This window comes from Silurus meridionalis, chromosome 20, assembly GCF_014805685.1.
Source record: "Silurus meridionalis isolate SWU-2019-XX chromosome 20, ASM1480568v1, whole genome shotgun sequence".
NCBI lineage: Eukaryota > Metazoa > Chordata > Actinopteri > Siluriformes > Siluridae > Silurus > Silurus meridionalis.
This window is the reverse complement of record NC_060903.1, coordinates 13,308,764-13,330,636: the sequence shown is the minus strand read 5'-3', so window position 1 is coordinate 13,330,636 and position 21,873 is coordinate 13,308,764. Positions and strand designations below refer to the sequence as shown.

The following is a 21,873-nucleotide window of genomic DNA, read 5'->3' as shown; positions in this document are numbered from 1 at the left end:
CAAGAGGCTGCATCTATTGAAGCAAAAAAAATTCCTCAGGTAGGACATGTTCCTATAGTACCTCGTCTTTTCGATAAAGAGGGCTTAAATTAAACTTGACTGAAGGCTGTGGGCCAAAACTAAATCTTCGCATCATACAAAACATTATATAAAACTAGGTTGTTTTTCATTATACATTTCTGTAAGGATATTTTATAAGACTATAAGTTTCATATAATAAAAAACAATCTAGTTTATTGTACAATAATGTTCAGTTATATAGATTGCTTATCTGTGCTTATATGTATGTGTAATGTATTGATTGATGTTTACCAATTTTTACAAATAAGTCACACAGTAACTGTTATTCACTATATAGTATTTAAAAAATCTAATACATCATTAAAGTTTCTCCTGTTTACCTGATTTCTTATTTTTTTGCATGTTTGTCACACTTTAATGTTTCAGATCATCAAACTTATTGAAATATTAGTAAAAGATAACACAAGTGAACACAACATGCAGTTTTTAAATTAAGGTTTTTAATATTGAGGGAAAACTAAATACAAAACTACATGGTCCTGTGTGAAAAAGTGTTTGCCCCCTAAACCTAATAACTGGTTGGGCCACACTTAGCAGCAACTAAACAGCAAGCGTTTGGGATAACTTGCAGTGAGTCTGTTACAGCGCTGTGGAGGAATTTGCTCCACTCATCTATGCAGAATTGTTGAAATTCAGCCACATTGGAGGGTTTTCGAGCACGAACCGCCTTTTTAAGGTCATGCCACAGCATCTCAATAGGATTCAAGTCAGGACTTTGACTAGGCCACTCCAAAGTCTTCATTTTGTTTTTTTTCAGCCATTCAAAGGTGGATTTGCTGGTGTGTTTTGGATCATTGTCCTGCTGCAGAACCCAAATTCACTTCCGCTTGAGGTCACGAACAGATGGCCAGACATTTTTCATTTTAATTCACTTTAATTAAGTAAACAATGTTTTATAGCAACAGCTTTTCTCTGAATGAATCATGCAATAAAGCTAAGATATTTAACCAGTTAACAGATCAAATATTTACATACATAATCCCTGTAATCTCCCACATCAAGTTTAGTTTTGAAGTAAGCAACAGTTTAATGTTTAACAGTTTGCGAATGACTCAGAATTGTATCATAATTTAGTTACTTGGTGTTTGGTAACGAAGGGCTACTTTGCATCAGCAACACTGAATCAATAACAAACAAGTTATTCATTAGAAAAAACTGATGGCACATGTATTCATAGCAACTAGTTTCTAACTAATTAATCATTTAATTTGTTAATCATAAATATAATAATATATTAGGTGTCAAGCAGTAATTCATACAATGTTATGCAAAATCTTGATCCTACTAAACAGCTACTTCAAATAGGGTACATTTTTGGCAATCAAATATTTATTTATCAAACATTGGACACCTATTTACAAGCTGGCAGCTGTATGTTTCTTACATTGACCACCTTCTTCCATATGGATCAATCTCAACAAGTCTGGGCAAAATACTGAACGGGCACCAATCAGAAGCCAGCATTTTTCTGATGACATCATGTAGACTTCTTTCAAAGTATTTAAAATTTACAAAAATACAAAACACAAGTATTTTGATACAAAACATGAAGCTATTTTCATCAACAAAAACTAATTACAAAATTCTATTTTACATTTGAAATATGTATTTAAAATACATATATCATAAACACTGCTAATCCCTGGGTATAAGTACATGTACTGTTACACTTCTAATATTATATGATATAAGATATGATCAGTGTTACTCCACAAACTCGAGCAGCAGTTTCTTCTTAATACACTGTGTTTTATTATTGCCTGTGTGTGTGTGTGTGTGTGTGAGTGTGATTGAGTGAGCGTGAGAGAGAGAGAGAGAGAGAGAGAGAGAGAGAAAATTGTGTGAGAGATAGAGAGGTTTACCACAGTCTACAAAGGGAGGGAAAGGAAGCAAGCTGAAAAAAAAGCATACACAGTGTTAAAAAAAAGTAAGAAAGAAAGACAGAAATACAGTATTGTGAACAGCAGGTCTGATAGATTTCTAGAGAAGTCCAGTCCAGAAGTAGGATCACCTCGGTGGTGTGATGCAGTCTGAAAGTTAACTTCATACAGTAGTAGCGTGGCACAATTTCACAACAGGACTAAAACCGAGATGAGCTGTGCAATGACGAGGTGCAGGCGTGATGCTCAGCGGCAAGCACTTGATCTAAACAACGAGGCCTAGAAGAACCAACGCTGGGGTCAGTTAGTGAGTGAGTTTCATTTTATTATAAATCATCAGTCTTGATTAGTTTTTATTAGTAGGACATGGTGGGTGTTACATGTTAGAATGAAAATCTTTGCTGGATTTATTATTGGACTCAAAATCATTTTGGCTCCATGTGTTGATTGAAGAACTCTCTGATAACTTTAACATTAACTTAACTTTTAAAATGTCTTTTTTGAGAAGTTTTAAAGTGTTCTTGTTATTTAAGAAGAACCATCGCTTGTGACAGAGATTTTGCGCGTCCTTGCCACACTATGTTTGTGCTTTAAAGTTTGAGATTTTTAATATATAAGAAAATACTGATTATTAGGATTTTTATCAGCTATTTTAACATAGTGAAGGGATGTCAAAGGGGATCTTAAAGACACCATTGAGAGGCATGTTCACATTTTTGCAGGTACTCATTCACTCATCATTAAGGCAACTGCATTTACCTGAAGTTCTGCTTTTTGGAACAGTTTAGATTTCATGCAAGATAACTTAAACACAGCAGGAAATACAACGAAACCCAGGATAAGAACAGATAAAGCAGAAAAGTACACAGCCTTTGTTATCCGATTACTGCTTCATTTCCTATTTTGTAACAATGGCATTTTGCATTGATAAAGAGGTAGTAAAAAAACCTGCATTGTAGCACACAAATGGTTTGCAATTTTTACAAACTGTTAATGAAGTGGTAAAAAATAAGGAAACTTACTGTGTTTAAATGTAATCTTATACCTTCGTGCACAATTAATTTTATGATTTCAACAGCTATAGTTTTGCATTTTAGATTGGTTGATATATACCTAGTTGTATGGAATGTATTTGTATGGTAACATTACAATTTCTTTTCACTGGAACAAAGAGACCCAAACTTGTTCATACATGAAAAAATACCCCCGTGATCTCAGCAATGAACTAAAACACAGACTGCACTCCAGACCTTCTCAGCCGACCTCTTCTCTTGTTCTCTTGTTGCTTAATTAGCAAATCCCCACGTCTATGCTCTAGGTAATGGCCTTTCCAGAAAAGTGCTGATTATTATGACAGCGAAGTACAGACTTCTAGAGTAGTCTAGAATGGGATTATCAAAAAGCATTAATGGGTGTGATGGTCAGGTGTCTACATGATTTTTCCCATACTGCGTGTTCAAGTTATTATTTTTTTTAAAGTAAATGTTTTTATGCTAAAAATTCATTTTACTTATCTAAAACTTTCACAGGATAATATTTGTTTAAAATCATCTGCATTATTCGCCTGCAAACATCATTAAACCTCTGTTTGTAGTACTGCATAGTTTGGTAATGATTTAATCGGAAGTAAAACAGAATATACAGTGAGGAAAATAAGTATTTGAACACCCTGCTATTTTGCAAGTTCTCCCACTTAGAAATCATGGAGGGGTCTGAAATTGTCATCGTAGGTGCATGTCCACTGTGAGGGACATAATCTAAAAAAAAAAAATCCAGAAATCACAATGTATGATTTTTTTAACAATTTATTTGTATGATACAGCTGCAAATAAGTATTTGAACACCTGAGAAAGTCAATGTTAATATTTGGTACAGTAGCCTTTGTTTGCAATTACAGAGGTCAAACGTTTCCTGTAGTTTTTCACCAGGTTTGCACACACTGCAGGAGGGATTTTGGCCCACTCCTCCACACGGATCTTCTCAAGATCAGTCAGGTTTCTAGCCTGTTGCTGAGAAACACGGAGTTTGAGCTCCCTCCAAAGAGTCTCTATTGGGTTTAGGTCTGGAGACTGGCTAGGCCACGCCAGAACCTTGATATGCTTCTTACAGAGCCACTCCTTGGTTATCCTGGCTGTGTGATTCGGGTCATTGTCATGTTGGAAGACCCAGCCTCGACCCATCTTCAATGCTCTAACTGAGGGAAGGAGGTTGTTCCCCAAAATCTCGCAATACATGGCCCCGGTCATCCTCTCCTTAATACAGTGCAGTCGCCCTGTCCCATGTGCAGAAAAACACCCCCAAAGCATGATGCTACCACCCCCATGCTTCACAGTAGGGATGGTGTTCTTGGGAAGGTACTCATTATTCTTCTTCCTCCAAACACGTTTAGTGGAATCATCTGACCACATGACTTTCTCCCATGACTCCTCTGGATCATCCAAACGGTCATTGGCAAACTTAAGACGTGCCTGGACATGTGCTGGTTAAAGCAGGGGAACCTTCCGTGCCATGCATGATTTTAAACCATGACGTCTTAGTGTATTACCAACAGTAACCTTCGAAACGGTGGTCCCAGCTCTTTTCAGGTCATTGACCAGCTCCTCCCGTGTAGTTCTGGGCTGATTTCTCACCTTCCTTAGGATCATTGAGACCCCATGAGGTGAGATCTTGCATGGAGCCCCAGTCCGAAGGAGCTTGACAGTCATGTTTAGCTTCTTCCATTTTCTAATGATTGCTCCAACAGTAGACCTTTTTTCACCAAGCTGCTTGGCAATTTCCCCGTAGCCCTTTCCAGCCTTGTGGAGGTGTACAATTTTGTCTCTAGTGTCTTTGGACAGCTCTTTGGTCTTGGCCATGTTAGTAGTTGGATTCTTACTGATTGTATGGGGTGGACTGGTGTCTTTATGCAGCTAACGACCTCAAACAGGTGCATCCAATTTAGGATAATAAATGTAGTGGAGGTGGACATTTTAAAGGCAGACTAACAGGTCTTTGAGGGTCAGAATTCTAGCTGATAGACAGGTATTCAAATACTTATTTGCAGCTGTATCATACAAATAAATAGTTTAAAAATCATATATTGTGATTTAGATTATGTCTCTCACAGTGGACATGCACTGTGCAATTTCAAACCCCTCCATGATTTCTAAGTGGAAGAACTTGCAAAATAGCAGGGTGTTCAAATACTTATTTTCCTCACTGTAAAACCAAATACAGTAAATAGTTACCATACGTTTGAGTTTGACTTGCTGCTTAGCTGATTATATTACCTACTGGAACTGATGCTAGTCTAACTTGGCATTAGCAAACAAATCAGGCTAGCATATTTTGGGTTAAAAAAGTAGTAACAGGTTCTCACAGTAAATCTGCACAGCTTTCCTAAATATGCATTTTTCAAATATGATAGTTTTTATTCCCTTTTGGGAATTGATTAGATATGAGTTTTTTGTTTACTCTTACATATTGAAACATATTACTAATATAATACCAGGCAAGCACTTATTCAAGTCGCACAGTTTAGTCTTAAAGATATCTATCTTCAGATACATGCAGATACAGCTACATTGTGTAGCGGGAGAAGGTCATCACATATTACAAACCGACACACTGAAAGACTGAAAGATTTATGAATTGATGAAATGCCAAACTGAAATGACTGAATGTTGATTATAAGCCCATTTAATTAATTCCACTGGAGGATCGAAAAAGAGACATATGTAATACCTTAGGAAACATCTAAATGAAGAAGTAAGAAGGGTTTTTTTTTCTCTTGAAAAAAAAAATCAATTTCAATACATTTTCAAGAAAACCTTAAAAAAAACCCAGACACAATACTTTAGTAACAAAATTACTTGAGCATTTTTCACCTCTGGCTTCATAGTGTACTGTAGCATTTGCATTTATTTGAAAACAAAATTTTTTGTCTTCGACCCTTTGCAATTTCCAGCGAAACAAGGTGATTCAGAAAAACATCCTTCATTAACGCCTGCTTAATGTGTGGAAAAATCGAAGTGCTTTGTGTGAAACAGTTGATGTTTTTTCTGGAAACTTTGTCCGCTTGATTCGTTAGTTTGGTTTCTGTACTGTTTTGTCTCTAATCACATAAAGGGAAACAGATCCTTCCTCTGTCGATGAATCACCACAGGAGGAGCTGCACCAGTCCACCAGTGGCTTAATAACACTTTCTAAAAAAAAGATCATGGCTTCACCGAGTTGATCAGATATAATGAAAAGATTGGACGATGAGCCCACACAGAGTGGGAACAGGTGAGAAAGACTGTATTTGCACCAGTATGTGAAAATATGACTAATCCACCCACACTAGGAATTAATGGTGGGAAGTAGTTAATTATATTTACAGGAAATTCTATTCTTTTCAGTTTTATTGAGACAATAGACAAAGCCACGAAAAGAAGCTTTACTGAAATTTCGGTGAAGAGTGATATTTTATTCCCATATGAATGACAAAGAAAATGTACACGTGAGGACATAAAGAAACCAAATCAAAAGAAAACAGTATATAACAGTATATAGAGGAAGTATAAGTAAAAATACTGTTCTACAATCATAAACTGATGTATTATATACTCAGTAAATCAGCTGCTGAAAAGATGTTGAGGATAAGTCTTTATAAATTATAGACTTAATGATTACAGCTAAACCAGTCTAATTATCCAATGAAGAATAAACCAGACATTTTACCACAGTGTATATTGATAAACTGTATGAAAACATGAAGAAAGGGCAACATGATTTATACTGCTTTTTCAAGAATAATATTTAGTATCAGAAAGTGGCAGATGGAAATATGAAATGATAAACCCATCCACAACAGTTTGAAACAGAGATTTTTTAGGCTCTAATAAACAGGCGCTACCTGTTATAAGCGAAAGATGATGTTTTAGACAATAGTCTACTTATAATGTCTAGACTGTGGCTTTTAAAGTGAGGTCCATGATTTTTTGATTTTGTTAAAGTGGTGTTAATCACAAGGAACTTAAAGCATGTAGCTGAGAAAAAATCTGGAAAGTTCCGGAATAAAAACCTCAAAAAGTGGCATTAAATAGCCAAAAGATTTTTCAATACAGTAAAAAAATCTATTATAAAGTCTATTATCTTTAAAAATGGGATTCTGTGGATTAAATAAATATTAGGGGTTTAGTGAAATGTATTTTGCAGATAATGGAGCTCCTGTTTTAGGGGTCCAAACATCAGCCCACCAATGAATCTTTTTCAATCCAAACAATTTCACAATTTTTTTTTTTTAAAGTGATTTTTATTTTCTCAGAAACGGTTGAGTTTTGTTTAGTGCTAGATCAGATACATTGCAGTACATTAACAGTTTTGCAATGTTAAGCAACTCTCCTCTGGACTGTTCCTCTTTGCACACCGGTTTGTTCATGTCCGGTATGCAGTACTATGACTGTTCAGTTCAAGTAGCAGTGGTGGTTCAGTAGTTAAGACTTTTGATCTAGTTTGTCAAATCATAGGATGAAAACAGAGCATGTGAATGATATACTATACAAATACTATTAAAAAAAAGTTTGCCTTGTGGTTCATTTAATAGATTTTAATAAAAGATTAAATAGATACAGTGTTTGTGTTTGAAAATTTACATTTCAAATATGCATGAACTCACAAAAACGGCATAATGAATAATGGCATAATGAATAAATGTGCACTGCTAATAAAATCAGTTTCCCTTTTTCTACTTTATTTTTACGCTGATGTAAACATTTCTTGTTTTGTGCAGGACGAGCCTTTCTGGCAAGCTCACCAATGGTGACTCTGTGACTCAGAGAAACCCTGTGGCTTTATTGCAGGGGTTACGTCTGTGTCAAGAGGCATGGAACCCAGGAAGCCCATGGGACAGACAGGGAGCTCATGCTGCTCTTTGGGGCAGGCAACCAGGGGTAAAGACCTGGCCACTATATTCATACCATTTCACCGGTGTCCTTTTTTGAGTTTGTGGTCTGTTCGTATACTCTATAGTCTGGGGCGTTTGCGTGCAAAGACTTGCATTGTAATGTCTCTTTAGTTTTTCACTGTCTTCTGGTATCCTCGTTGCAGCATTTCCCTTTTTTTATTGTTTCGACTTGTGTTTGGTTTTGCTTTTTGTTTGGTCTTCTTGGATGATGCTGATGTTCTTGCTGATTATGGTGAAGATTATGATTACAGACTATTCTCTATGATCATATTACCTTATTTATAACTGTAGGCTGCATTCATACATCATTATAACTTTGCTTAACATTTTCCTAATTGACAATATATTATATTGCATTTGGCATTTGCAGTCTTTGGGCTTGTATGTTTACACTTTATACTTATCAATAAAAGTATGGTTATGATACTTTATGAAGATAGGACTGAACAATTAGTGAAGTTATACAATATACGGCCAAAGAAATTGAGCCATCAAACTCATATGTGACACTTGGAAGTTCCATTCCAGTCGTCACCACTTTATAATTATAATTATGATTACAATAACCTCCACTTTTCCAGGAGGGTAAAGGTTTTTCTCAGTTCCAGATTTTGGAGATAATTTTTGTGATTATTCAGCATCAAGAGCATTAGTAAGATCATGCACTGTAGGCCTGTGATGCAGTCATGTTCCAGTTCTTTACAAACCAGGCCTTCTTGGATTCACAGTGTCACGCTAAAACTGGTTTTAGCCACGTAGCTCCAGGAAAAGGAAACTGCAAAGCCACATGATACAAACACCTTTTACACAGTAGTGGGCTTCTAAATTCATGCGAAACATTGTTTCGAAGGAGAACATATGGGTGTGCGTATCAGGTGTCTATTAACGTTCAACAATATGGCGTACAGCAATCACATGAGGATTCTTGATATTTAAAATGTCTGACCTGCACCTAAAATCTAAAATAATGTACATTATTATTCATAGCAAAGATGCGTTATGTAAAAGCAATATGATGACTAGCTAAGGAATAGAACACTTCAGGGTGTGCTGTTAAAGGGGGTGTGATTCAGAAACCACACTGATGTTGATCACTTCCCTATAGCATTTGCAGTTTGCCAACAAATTGTTTTGTTTAAAAAAGCCACAACACTTTCTATTTATCTATTTATAGATACATTTTGCCCAGGAGACCTTTTTTCGTTCACTTTTTCGCACTCTTTTGTTCACTTTTTGCACAAGTCCTGCAGTTGCTATTAACATTATTTTTTTTCTATGCCTTTCTATATCTCTCATGAGGACAAAAAAAAAAAACATGTAGCCATGTTACTGAGAAACCACAAGCTCAAAGGTCTCCGTCCTCACTGTAAGCACAGTGTAGGGCAACCTAAAGTTACAGATTTCCATTTGACTAAATAAATGTCCCCTCACAAAAAAACACAAGGATAGAAAAGTCCCTGTATAAGAAACGATAAGCACATTAATAAAATGTTGTTACTTTGATTAAAGCTGGTGCTGTTGGGGCTGCTGTTATAATTTATTAATCAGCAACATCGTGAATTCCACAGCGCATGACAAATATTATGCATTGCACATATATAAGTGATAGTTTCATTAACGGTTGAACTTAATGAAAAATAATGAGAGATTACACAAATAGAGTGGCGTCAATTAAAATAACGATGCTGAATGATAACATCAGTATACATTTGAGAGGTGACAGACTTTATTCCTGTTCTACCTGTTTCCATTTTAATCACTAAATAAATGCAGAACTAACGAGAGCTTAGCCTTAGGCAGGATGAACGTAGCAATCAACGGCTGGTAAGATATGCATTTCATAATGCAATTTAATTAGATAGACTTTGAAAACAATGAAGTGCTGTTTAGAAATGATATTTTTCACTCACTTGAAGCAGAAGGAGGATTTGAGGTTCAAATACAATATTGGATGGTGGGTTTAAGCCACAGCACAGATTTTAATGTGTAATTCTGTCATTTTTCAATTAAAAGGTTAAACCCAAATAATGTTTTTTCTGGATTACTCAGACTTAAATTTCAAAAAGGGATTTCAGTTTGTTGGTTAAAAAGGTAAACGAAACGTTTTCATTTTTTTTCTTTTCTAAATCTCGATAGCGTATACCTACATATATTATTAGATTCTGCTGGAGGAATAGACATTGAGTATCACATTGCTTTTCAAATGGATTATGTATGACATCTTGTTGAATATGTCATACGTAACTTGCTATTCGAAAATGAATGTCTTACACCACCGGTATGTGAGTGCAGTCAGTGGCAGTGGTATGTGGTTTTCCGTTTGAATTCAAGTAACTTCTTCAGCTTTCCTCTCTTTCTGTCACTGGGACTTTTTCGATTTCTTTTTGTGTGTAGTTTTCTACTGCTGAGCACGTTGACTTCCTTTTTGTTTGAGGCAAATATACCTTACTATATATAGACTGTGCATTATTCTGTATCTCCTCTGTGCATGCGTTTGAATATGTGTGTGTATGTTTTGCATTTGCACATAACTAGAAATTAAATTCTAATTAAAAAATATTTAGAAGCACATTTTTGAGAAGCACATTGAATCATTAACTGAGATCTTTTATAAAGCTTAACTTATGGAAGTAATTCTTTCTTCACTACATTATACTGTAGTGCATTCCAAAATAATTAAACTCCAGATTTAATATATTAACATTGAGAATCATTCAATTTCACTTCACTCCATACAGAGTTTCCTGGTAGTGTCTGACTCCTCTTCTCAGAATAATCTTCTGTGTGTGTCTATCGATGACCAAAGCAAGAAAGTTCAAGACTTTCCCATCATACACACTGGCTCAGGTAAGAGAAATTTTTTTGCAAGAATTATTCATTACATTACAGCCTTTACTATTATGTCTATATTATGACTATTCACATGTCTCTGTAAACACAGATTGAAACAAAATTTCAAAGGCACTGAAACTGATAAAACACACACACAAACACGAACACGAACACGCGCACACACACACACACACACACACACACACACACACACACACACACACACACACACACACACACACACACACATATATATATATATATATATATATATATATATATATATATATATATATACTTACCATGCATACACTTATCTTTTCATCATGGCACCTGTTAGTGGGTGGGATATATTAAAATAAATAAATACTTGAGATAAATAAAAATCTATAGGAAAAATGAAAATGAATTATTTAGCAGGTGAACATCATGTCCACAAAGTTGATGTGTTAGAAGCACGAAAAATAGACAATTGCAAGGCTTTGAGGGAGTTTACTTCAAAGCTGCAGCTCTTATGGGATTTTCCTGGTCTGCAGTGGTCAGTATCTATCAAAAGTGGTCAAAGGAAGCAATAGTGGTGAACCAGCAACAGGGCAATGGACGGTCATTGATGTAGGGAGCGATTTAAAGCTCGATGGGCCAGTTTGTTGTTTTGGCAGCAAAAAGGCAAAAATATATATATATACACTATAATAAAGTTTTGATTTTACTCTCTAGTTTAGATTTTATTATAATTAGTCAGTATAGTATAGAATGCAGCATGGTGTTACAAGTTTGAACCAAAACTGCTTTAAAAATGGTTTTAAAAAAGCTTCTTCTTTATTTAACCCATACGTCCCACAATTATTGTTGGAAACTCAGAGCCCTTCTCTGAGCGGACACATTTGCAGGGTGGCGTTCACTCCATTTCCTTGCAGCTCAAATTGTGATATAACCAACAAATAATAAATTATTCTTAACCGGTAAATTATTCTCCCAGGTATTTAGACTTATAAAGTGAGCTTTTTAAAATTGTATCTCCAGATGTTAAAGTAGTAGCAAGTTAGTTTACTTAACCAAAAAAGGAAATTGTACTTTACCAAAATGAAGAAGCTTTCAGTCATGGTTAAGAAATGAGCAAAACAGCTTTATTGCAGTCAGTCAGCACGTCTTATGAGCTCTTAGGAGGCAAATCCCAAACAGCAATGGCACAAGTCAGCTGATTCTAACTAAGTTCAAATTCGAATCTAAAAAATGCACTTTTCATTCTTTGATCATTTACATATTACAAGAAATTCCTCCTCCAATTTTTAAAGTCTTATTTACCTCATTTACATATTTCATGTATTTCTCTTTCCTTATTGGACGTCCCAATAATCTCCTCCTTGTCCTAGTTCCATATTTATGTGATTTTCTCTTTTCCGATAACATCTATTGTTTTCTTTGTGCCGAGACAAACTGTGCTCTTTGCTGATACTAAGATTAACATCTATTGTTTTTCTGGCCTTTGATATCTAAGTGGTACTGTTTACACCTCTCATTTTGTGATTACTACTTCTACTAAAGGTTTACTTCCTTTGATTATATATAGTTGAATACGTGAAGTTTGCATATTGCTTGGTGCAAAAGTGACGGTTATATTTTGCTATATATATTTTTATTCTAATTGTCCTATGTTAAGCTTGGTTATATTTCATAACTAAGTATCTCTACATAATGACTGTTAGTCTACCACTACTGAAATTAATATTGCTAAAATTAAGACTGAATACTAAGTAATACTAGATGATATAAGCATAAGCAATTTTAAGCTAATTATAAGCTAATTTTCTCTAAAAACTAATTCTCTACATTATCTCTCATTTTATCTTTGCTTAAAGATGCCCTAAGGTTATAATCAGAATTGCAGAACTGTAAATGAGTTTTATGTTGGATCCCAAGTGACTTAAATCTATTGTGCAATTCTGCTGCACATTTTCTCCAACATGGCCTAGAATGCTCACTGTGGCCATATTCTAGTTTCTATATTCTATTATAAATTATATATTTTGGGGATTTTTCGGTATAGATTCTGCTCCATAAGGATTGCTTTTCATCAGATTTTGTTTGTATATATTGTAAATCTTTGCGAGGCTGAAAATGCAGAGCACATTAATGCAGTTTATCCTTGTCTGCGCAGAGACAATGTTGTTTTTATACATCTTTTAGAGAACTGTATACCTGAACAGTCATTATTTAGTGGCCCAATCATTTGGCATTATCATAATGAGACAAGAATGATCTTAGTGACTGTTACATGTTGGTTGTTGCCAGATTTGCTAGTTAATAGAATAAAAAAATATATATTTTATATTTTTGGGTAATATTTGCTTTCGAAATTTCTAGTTTAGGTGTAGAGTAGCTGTGGGAGCACACGGTTTTCAGTTCAGTAGAGTTGAAATTGTTTTTTTTTATAAACTGAGGTAACTGGAATTAATACATTTTGTGTGTTTTAACCATACAATGAACTCTGGCATAAGCCTGCCACTACAACAGGGCTTGTCCAAATTGGGTCGTGGAAAAATAGGAAAAGTGACATCTGTATCCAGGTGATATCTGTACCTGCATGGTTTTATGCATTGCACTGCTGTCACATGTTTGACTGGCTGGAAAAATTACATAAATATCCAGGTGTTTCTGTAGATCAATGAGCACAAAATTCATTTTGATATATTCAATGTCGTTATTATTAATATTATTATTGATTTAAGGGTAGAAAATCCTGTTGCATTTGGGAACTAAGATCTTAGTGTTTGAATTAGAACCTGAATAGATCCTGAATAAACAGACAGTAGTATGTTTCTACATTGTTGGCAGAAGTTTAACAGTCTCTCTCTCTCTCTCTCTCTCTTTCTCTCTCTCTCTCTCTCTCTCTCTCTCTCTCTCTCTCTCTCTCTCTCTCTCTCTCTCTCTTAATTAATGCATAATAATTTAAATGTTGTATGACACACTGTTTCATAAATTACTTAAAATACAAACGTACAGGATTATCTGTCTGTCTGTCTGTCTGTCTGTCTGTCTGTCTGTCTGTCTGTCTGTCTGTCTGTCTGTCTGTCTCTGAACACTTACATGTAAATCAAGTTATTTAAGCTTGAAGAGAAGTCACTGCCAGTCAGGATGACTGTTCATAAAACTATAAAAAACGGAAAAGAAAAAAACAAATGTACACATCCACATTTAGATTTGTCAGCATACTCACATCCCCAAAATCCAATCTATTTATAAAAGACCACCACAGTACACTGCATGCTAAAACAAAATCCAGACAAAATCTTTCTCTTCTTTTCTAGTGCTTATATGGCCATAATGGCATTAATATCTTGAGATTTCACTGCTACTTCCTTGTTCACAAGTCTGTAGTCAGCACCAGTCTGTCCGGTTTCTTTACTTGCTGCTCTGCCTTTTACTCTGCCTTTTATGTGCAAGCTCTCATTCTGTTACTTACGTTCTTCTGATACCTTCACAGCACAGCGCCTAAATACATCTCACTTGGCCTTCTCTGACCTGCTGCAGCTGGTGGTCTTTTACACTTTAAGCAGGTAATGCATAAGTGGCTAACTTTTTTATCTGATGTGTTTCAGTTTCAAATGGATTTAGGCTAGTGCAGGCATGTAATTATTGTAAGTGCAAGGATCTGTAGGATTTTTTAAACTCTCAGTGCAAAAAGAAAGAAGGTCCTCAAGCTCAAGTTGTATTATTATTTTTATTTGAACATGATTGCTTATTATTAGTAATGTAAGTTTTCTACTACTGCATTTTATTTCTGTCTGTCCGACAGAGATGTGTTGCCTTTGTGCTTGTCAGTTCCTTCATGGGTGTGTGGCTTAACAGAACAGTCAGAACTTCTTGCTTTCCCACCTGGTCCAAGTAAGTACTCTCATATCTTCATTCAATCGCATTTCTGTCATTGTGTGTTTTTGGAATGTGCCGTCCACAATGTTTAGAGGTGGAATGCACTTAGTAAAAGTGTTTCTTGACTTGTAGTAATCAATTGAACCTTGTGGGGTCTCAAAAGAAAATCTTTTTCTATTTGGCAGCCTGTACATTTTAATGTAAATGAGTTTTCGTTTGATTACAGAGATTAATATGAAGTTTCGATTTAGGTGTAGGGATAGTATTATTTAGTTGCATTAATTAATGTCTATGGAAGTTCCTAAAATGTACCATAAGACAAACTATGGTGTGTTCTTTTCAGAGGTCTGGCTTTGTCCCACTGCAGAACCGCTACCAGAAACAATGAGTCCAGGAACACCAGACACTCCAGACACTGTAATGTGCACCATTCAGGTGAGCGTACATCTCTGTTCAACATGTTTCATAAAAATAGAATACCTGTAAGGTGTAGGTATTCTATAAACTATGAATTATGTCTCTGTTTTATTGCAGTTAACAGCAGCCAATGGTGCACTCTGCTTTATTAACCCACTGTATCTCCAAGAGCATGGAGACGATTGGCTGACACATACCTCAGTCAGCACAACTTTCACTAGTCGCTCCTTCAATCCTAAGCGTGATAGGAGGCTGAGCATGGCAAGAGCTTGGCCAGGGGCAGGGTTGAAGAAGCGGGCCGAGTCACTGGAAGACTCATCTGCCAGTTATGAAAGCTCAGGTGACACAAAAGTCTCAGCAATGTTCTTTGACCATTGTAGCTATACTAAAGTACTGTGTTTATTTAGCACAATAACCAATATTTTTTAGTTTGGTAAATCAACAGCTAATTTTTGTAGGGGTTTTTGTTAACAGGTCGCTTTGTATAATCTGTACTTGGCAAGTTTCGGCAAATGAATTTGAGTTATAATGTTTCACAAATTTACTGATGCTTTTGATTAAAGGGGGAATTCCCTAGTATTTAAAGTCTGCGCATAATTCACTACTGTGACATCATGAACATTTCCCTGATGTTGCAGTTGCAGTTGTTGTAAAACAGCTGGAGTAACGTGAAGGGTGTTAAGAAAAAGTACACGTGCAGCTTTTTCATTGAATATTAGAAGTAGAAATTATAGAGAGATACTAAGAAAAGTGTTTCTTTGCTGGATTACTGGATGTTTAAACAATTTCTGATTAACACATGGCAATAGATTTTTCTACAAAATAAGCTCAAGTTCATTTATTTTCAAGTTAAATTTTTGTTCACTTCTGCAAAAAGTGAAACTGTGTGTCAGATCACACAATGACTGGTAGTGACATCACTGGTGATAGAAAATAAGAATTCGAAAATACAAAACTGAATATTTCCAAATCACAAACCAGAAGTGTGTTTGCGGTTGATTGGTGCTACCAACATCGTTTTGGTTTGAACCATTGCCTGTTTTTGACCACGCTACTGTTCTATAATTTGGATTTGTTTGCCTTTCTTATTGAAGCTGCACAACCTGTATCAGAATCTGCCTGTGTACTCAGTATATGAAAGTAAGACAGATCTGCCAGCCCTGTATTTAGGGGTTAGGGCTCTTGCTAGTAACCATAAGTAAAGTGTTGCTGCTTTGAAAACTGTAATTGCTGCTTTCAAAAGCAATTCATATGCTTGGTTAAACATACTGTTTCAGTACCACTGATGATCTTTATCTCTCCAGCAGGTTCTCCTGTTGAGAACCCGGTTTCCCCAGTGATTCCATCTGGAGTGGTTTTGCGCAGAGCAAGCAGCACTAGTACCACAGATCCTCTAAAGAGGGTGAGTGCGGATTCGATCAGCCCCATCCCTCAGTCACCTCATCGGGTGTCTTGGGTCGAGGACAAACCATGGAACCCACCTGCTCCTTCCTCCCTGCTGCACCCTCCATGCCTAGAATTAGATTCTCTGTCAATGAGCAGCATAGAAGAGGAGACTGATGTCGAGCCATCTGCAAGCCCTTCCCTTGTACAAAACTCACCACGCCTCCCACTGGCTGACAAGGTAAAGAACAGGCTTTCAGCAGTCAGCCAGGCTCTGGGTGGCTTGATGAACCCACAGAGACGACTGAGCAAGCGAGTGCAGGAAATGAGCGAACGCAAGGGCAGTGCCTTCGCAGAGGCTCTAAGGGGATTTGTGGAGCAGACCCTGAAAACGAAAGCTACTTGTGTGGTGACAAGTACAGAGATCCTTCAAGAAGTACGCTCCTCTCTTACAGCTCTAAGGGAAATGTTGTATGACTCTTCTGAAATCCAGAGCATCACAGATTCTTTTGGAGATGTGCCTGATTTTGAGCTGGGTAAGAATTACCAGAATTAGTTTTAACCAGTCCAAAACTTTTTTGTACAGATAATTTGAATATTCTCTGCAATGGATATTCAGTGTACCTCTTACTGCAGAAATGTCATTGCAGTATTATCACCCTACTACAAAACCATGTCAAACATTGCATCGAATTACAGCTGGCCAAGAATACACAGAGCATCCCAGGCTAGATGTGAAATGATTGAGTTTAGTGTGGTTCTATTTGGTTCAAACATTATAATACGTTTATAAGGGGTGTAACGGTACACGAAATTCACAATTCGGTACGTACCTCGATTTTTAAGTCCCGTTTCGGCTAAATTTCGGTAAAACAATTTGAAATAAAATGCCTGCTTGGTTAAATAATATATAAAATGAAATTTTTATCAAATAGAATAAATCTTTTTATTATATTAATTAAATTGAGTAATCAATTAAATCAGCATAAATTAAATTAATTGAAATATAATGTAATAAATAATTACATTTATTTTAATAGTTTGTTAATTTGTTAGACCTCATTTGGGTAATACAAATGTGTATGTAAGTGTGTGTGTGCGTGTGGGTTTTACATTTAATATTTAATTTTCTAAAGATATGTTCTATTCAACTGTTATGTTCTTTCAACATACTTTAACAAATGTCTTTATTCCTTCCTTCCGTCATTCATTCATTCAGTCCCTCCATAAGTGAAATTATCAGGATTTTCTCCTTTTAAAAGAAATTCTTGAAGCTGTACATGAAACGCTAAAGAATCGATAACACTAGTGTTAGCCGTTAGCCACTTCCTGGTTAGCAGCTAAGGCTAGCGCTATAGATTCTTAAGCGGTATCATGTGTGCGCAAAACAAATCTTATTTCCGGTACGGAGTGAGTAGTCACACTAAACTGCGCTAACTCTAGTTTCTTTTCTTTTTTTACTGCTGGCATTGTATGTTTTCAAGTTCAATAATATTAATAAAAAAATACACCCAAAAAAGCGGAGACTAAACTAACTCTGCCACTTAATACGTTCCTGAGGGAACTTAGATTTTATCTACAGTACAGACCAAAAGTTTGGACACACCTTCTCATTCAAAGAGTTTTCTTTATTTTCATGACTATGAAAATTGTAAATTCACACTGAAGGCATCAAAACTATGAATTAACATATGTGGAATTATATACATAACAAAAAAGTGTGAAACAACTGAAAAATGTCATATTCTAGGTTCTTCAAAGTAGCCACCTTTTGCTTTGATTACTGCTTTGCACACTCTTGGCATTCTCTTGATGAGCTTCAAGAGGTAGTCACCTGAAATGGTCTTCCAACAGTCTTGAAGGAGTTCCCCGAGAGATGCTTGGCACTTGTTGGCCCTTTTGCCTTCACTCTGCGGTCCAGCTCATCATCTCGATTGGGTTCAGGTCCGGTGACTGTGGAGGCCAGGTCATCTGGCGCAGCACCCCATCACTCTCCTTCTTGGTCAAATAGCCCTTGATGCCTTCAGTGTGACTCTACAATTTTCCTAGTCATGAAAATAAGAAAACTCTTTGAATGAGAAGGTGTGTCCAAACTTTTGGTCTGTACTGTGTTCTGCACATAAAAAAGATTGCACTCAGTATACATATTGTCATACATGAAAACATTTTAAATGTATTTTTATGTTATTTTCTTAAGCTGTAATAGTTCAAGATAATGTTATTCTTAAAGAGTTTCCCCAGTATGCATTTATTTTATGAATATTATTTATAGAAGACATTAGGTCTGAGCTGACTTTGTTGCTAGGACCCCTAATATACTTTAACTACAATATAAAACATTGATAATGTAGGCTTTCCATCAGTGTGACAACCCTAACCCTAACCCTAATGTTGTATTCTAATTCAAATATATTTGTTGCATGCATAACCACACACAGTATGGCATGCAGTAAAAATACTTATTACGACACTTCTGTAACATAAGAAGAAAACAAAAATTTACAATATAATTCAATAGAAAAGAATTGCAGTGACTAAGAAAATAAAATAGAACAAACATTTTATTATGGAAAAATTATGGAAACTAAATATAAAGTAAACATATACTGCAGTATTTTACATTCAATACACTTAACTGTAGGTCCACTAAAAATGTCTGTCTCCTGCTATTGCAATTCTTTATTATCGTCTCCTCGTCTCTCCACTCTAGATACCATTATGGAGCAAGTCTTACATAAAGTGGCACTAAAGCCAGTGTCTACCCATTTGTATGAGAGCATAAAGACGGCACGACAGCAGAATGGCAGCCTGCAGCAGCTGCAAGCAAACCAGAATACACTGAAGGACAAAAGCCTAGAGGAGCTGGAAGGGACAGCAGGTGCAGGTGTTCCTGATGCAGCCATGCTGGAGAAAATCCAGCAGCGCTGGGCTACCATGCACCAACAATACTCACCCCAAAAGAAGGTGGACTTGCTGCTCAAAGTGTGCAAAAATATTTACCACAGCATGACTGTCAATGCCAAGCCTGGTGAGTGATTAAAAGGTTAAGGGTCATATTTAAAATTGTATTTGACACACAGGGAGGATTTAACCTACAAATCATGCAGTATTTAGACTTTAGACATAACTTACAGAGGTTGCCATATAATAATATTGATATAGTTTTTTCCTTCTCCAGTCATTTTCTCTGTCCCTGATTTTTTTTTATTATTATTAGTAAATTACTGTGTTTAAAATCAGTTGTGTAGACACAACCCATCTCTAATATTTTAAATATGGCAACCTCATAAACATAAACTATAAGCAAGTTACTGGCATAAATTGAATGTTATACCTAAGAAATCCCCTTATGTGATATGTGTAACTTTTGCATTCAAATATTAACAAAATGTTTGGCATTATATATATTATTATAATATTGCATAATTATGCAAAGATTTTATTTCCATTTTATAAATGCAGTGTCTGTGTGTATCTACTGATGCTACTGTTTTCTGACAGGTGTAGTTTTCGGAGCAGATGACTTCTTGCCCTGTTTGACATGGGTATTACTCCGCAGCAATGTTGTCACTCTGCAGATAGACACAGACTACATGATGGAGCTGCTGGATCCCTCTCAATTACAGGGAGAAGGTAGGAGGGCATTTTATGGCTGTGATCCAGACAGGGATTCCCTCAGGGAAGGTCATATTTATAAAGAGAATATAGAATATTACAAGATACAGTAAATAAGCATATTATATTGATGGGAATTTTTCTGGCTTTTTTTCAAACCAGTGTTACTAACCTTCAATAATCCAAGTGTACTGTACCATATGACATAACATTTAAGGCATAATACTGTATTCAATTCACATTACCAGCTTCTAAATATATATACATAATTATACATGACCATAACTAATGAAAACTGAAACCCTGGACTAACATTTCAACATCTGGCCACTGTTCATGCTAACTGTATTAACACAACAACTACACTGGCTATGTCAAAATTAACATATTACAGTTTTTATGATCATATATAAATAGCTGCCATAACACACAGCATGTATCTGTTGTTACGCTCCTGCAGATCATCTCATGATTGTCAAAGTGTCAACGGAGATTGATTTATTTTCAGTAATTTCTGTTTAAATCCTTCTCTCCTGCTCCAGGTGGATACTACCTGACATCCCTCTACGCCTCCTTGTTCTACATTAGCAGTTTCCGGTCTCGTTTGGCAACACGCCAGCTGAGCGTCGAAGCCCAGAAGTCCCTCAGCCAATGGCATCGCAGACGCACGCTCCACTGCAACCAGTCACGGCGAAGCAGGAACCGCAGGACAATCAGGAGGCACAGAAGTGGTGAAAAAGTCAATGAGGACTCAGAAGAGGTCACTGCAAGTACATCCGAAGAGAAAAAAGGACAATGGACTTTGGATGCGAATGATGTGACAAAAAGACTTCAGAGTTTAACTGAGAGTTCTGGAGATGAAAAGGAAGAGAAGCAGAATGGAAGATCAGTGGACTTACAGTAACAAATCCCTCTAAGGAAGGGTAATAGATGAGTAATGGTAACATTAAAACTGCCCTGCACTTTTGCCTTAACAGTGTGTGCTGAAGTATTTACTGAAATGTAAACAATCGCTTTCGCCAAAACTCTACAATTAAGGGTTTTTATATATTGTGTTTCCTAATGGCATCGTTTATGAGGCCTTAACCGCACCATTTGATAAAATTCTACATACTCAGTGCTGTATAATACACTCAGAAGTAACTTAATTTAATTTGTAGCAGCTTTAGAGTAATCAAAATACTGATTTAAATGAACCAAATAAACCAAGCACACTCGAAACCCATGTTCAATGTTTACAGTCTCTGTTATTTGATATGGAGCTTCAGCGTAGGATATAGGAAGTTGAGTTGACCATGATGCATCACTGCATTTACACCCGTGCACAAATAGTGATGGGGACCAAGTGACTCTAGAGGTGCACCACATGACTATAGAGGAGGACCATATGACTTAAGTCACCATCAAGTTTTTCAGTCTGCGCAATTAAAACAGCACCTATTGTAATTTTTGCTGAGTAGCATCCTGGATTCGATGCAACTGAATTCGCTACTTTCCTTTAAAGCATTGACCTGTCTAGGTTATTTTAGAAGCTGATTATTCAGTGAAAGTGCAATATAATGAGGTGGGTGAGAAACCAGCAGCAATAAAACTAACCTAAAGACCTAACCTAAGAAAGCCAATGAGGGTACTATTCCATAAAGTTTGTGATATTCAGCATATTATTTTTAAGATTTTAAGATTTAAATTTGTCTCAAACATAGTTATATGGAGAATACAACTTGCAGTGAGATGCAAATCCGATCGACCACTCAGAAAATGTGCATTAGATAAAAAAGACTATAAATATAAAATAGAGAAAATTTGAAAATAAAAGGAAATATAGGAGATATGAGGAAAATATATAATATAATGAAAAGGGGGTATTTA

At 36.0% G+C, this 21,873-nt stretch overlaps 1 protein-coding gene across 4 annotated transcripts; it reads left to right on the top strand.

Moving 5' to 3' along the window:
- The first annotated feature begins 1,924 nt into the window (after nt 1-1,924).
- On the top strand, nt 1,925-21,229 carry rinl (Ras and Rab interactor-like). Of its 4 annotated transcripts, none has more exons than XM_046876842.1 (12): nt 1,925-2,260; nt 6,069-6,227; nt 7,714-7,873; nt 10,626-10,734; nt 14,204-14,276; nt 14,516-14,604; nt 14,933-15,024; nt 15,124-15,346; nt 16,311-16,925; nt 19,100-19,417; nt 19,891-20,022; nt 20,547-21,229. In XM_046876842.1, the coding sequence occupies exons 2-12, from the start codon at nt 6,187-6,189 to the stop codon at nt 20,906-20,908; spliced, it is 2,214 nt and encodes a 737-aa protein (XP_046732798.1). In that variant the 5' UTR covers nt 1,925-2,260; nt 6,069-6,186; the 3' UTR covers nt 20,909-21,229. The 4 variants fall into 4 exon arrangements, with proteins under 4 accessions (XP_046732798.1, XP_046732797.1, XP_046732796.1 ...); XM_046876841.1 differs by having other exon boundaries at nt 1,925-2,268; XM_046876840.1 differs by having other exon boundaries at nt 1,925-2,272.
- The last annotated feature ends 644 nt before the right edge of the window (nt 21,230-21,873 follow it).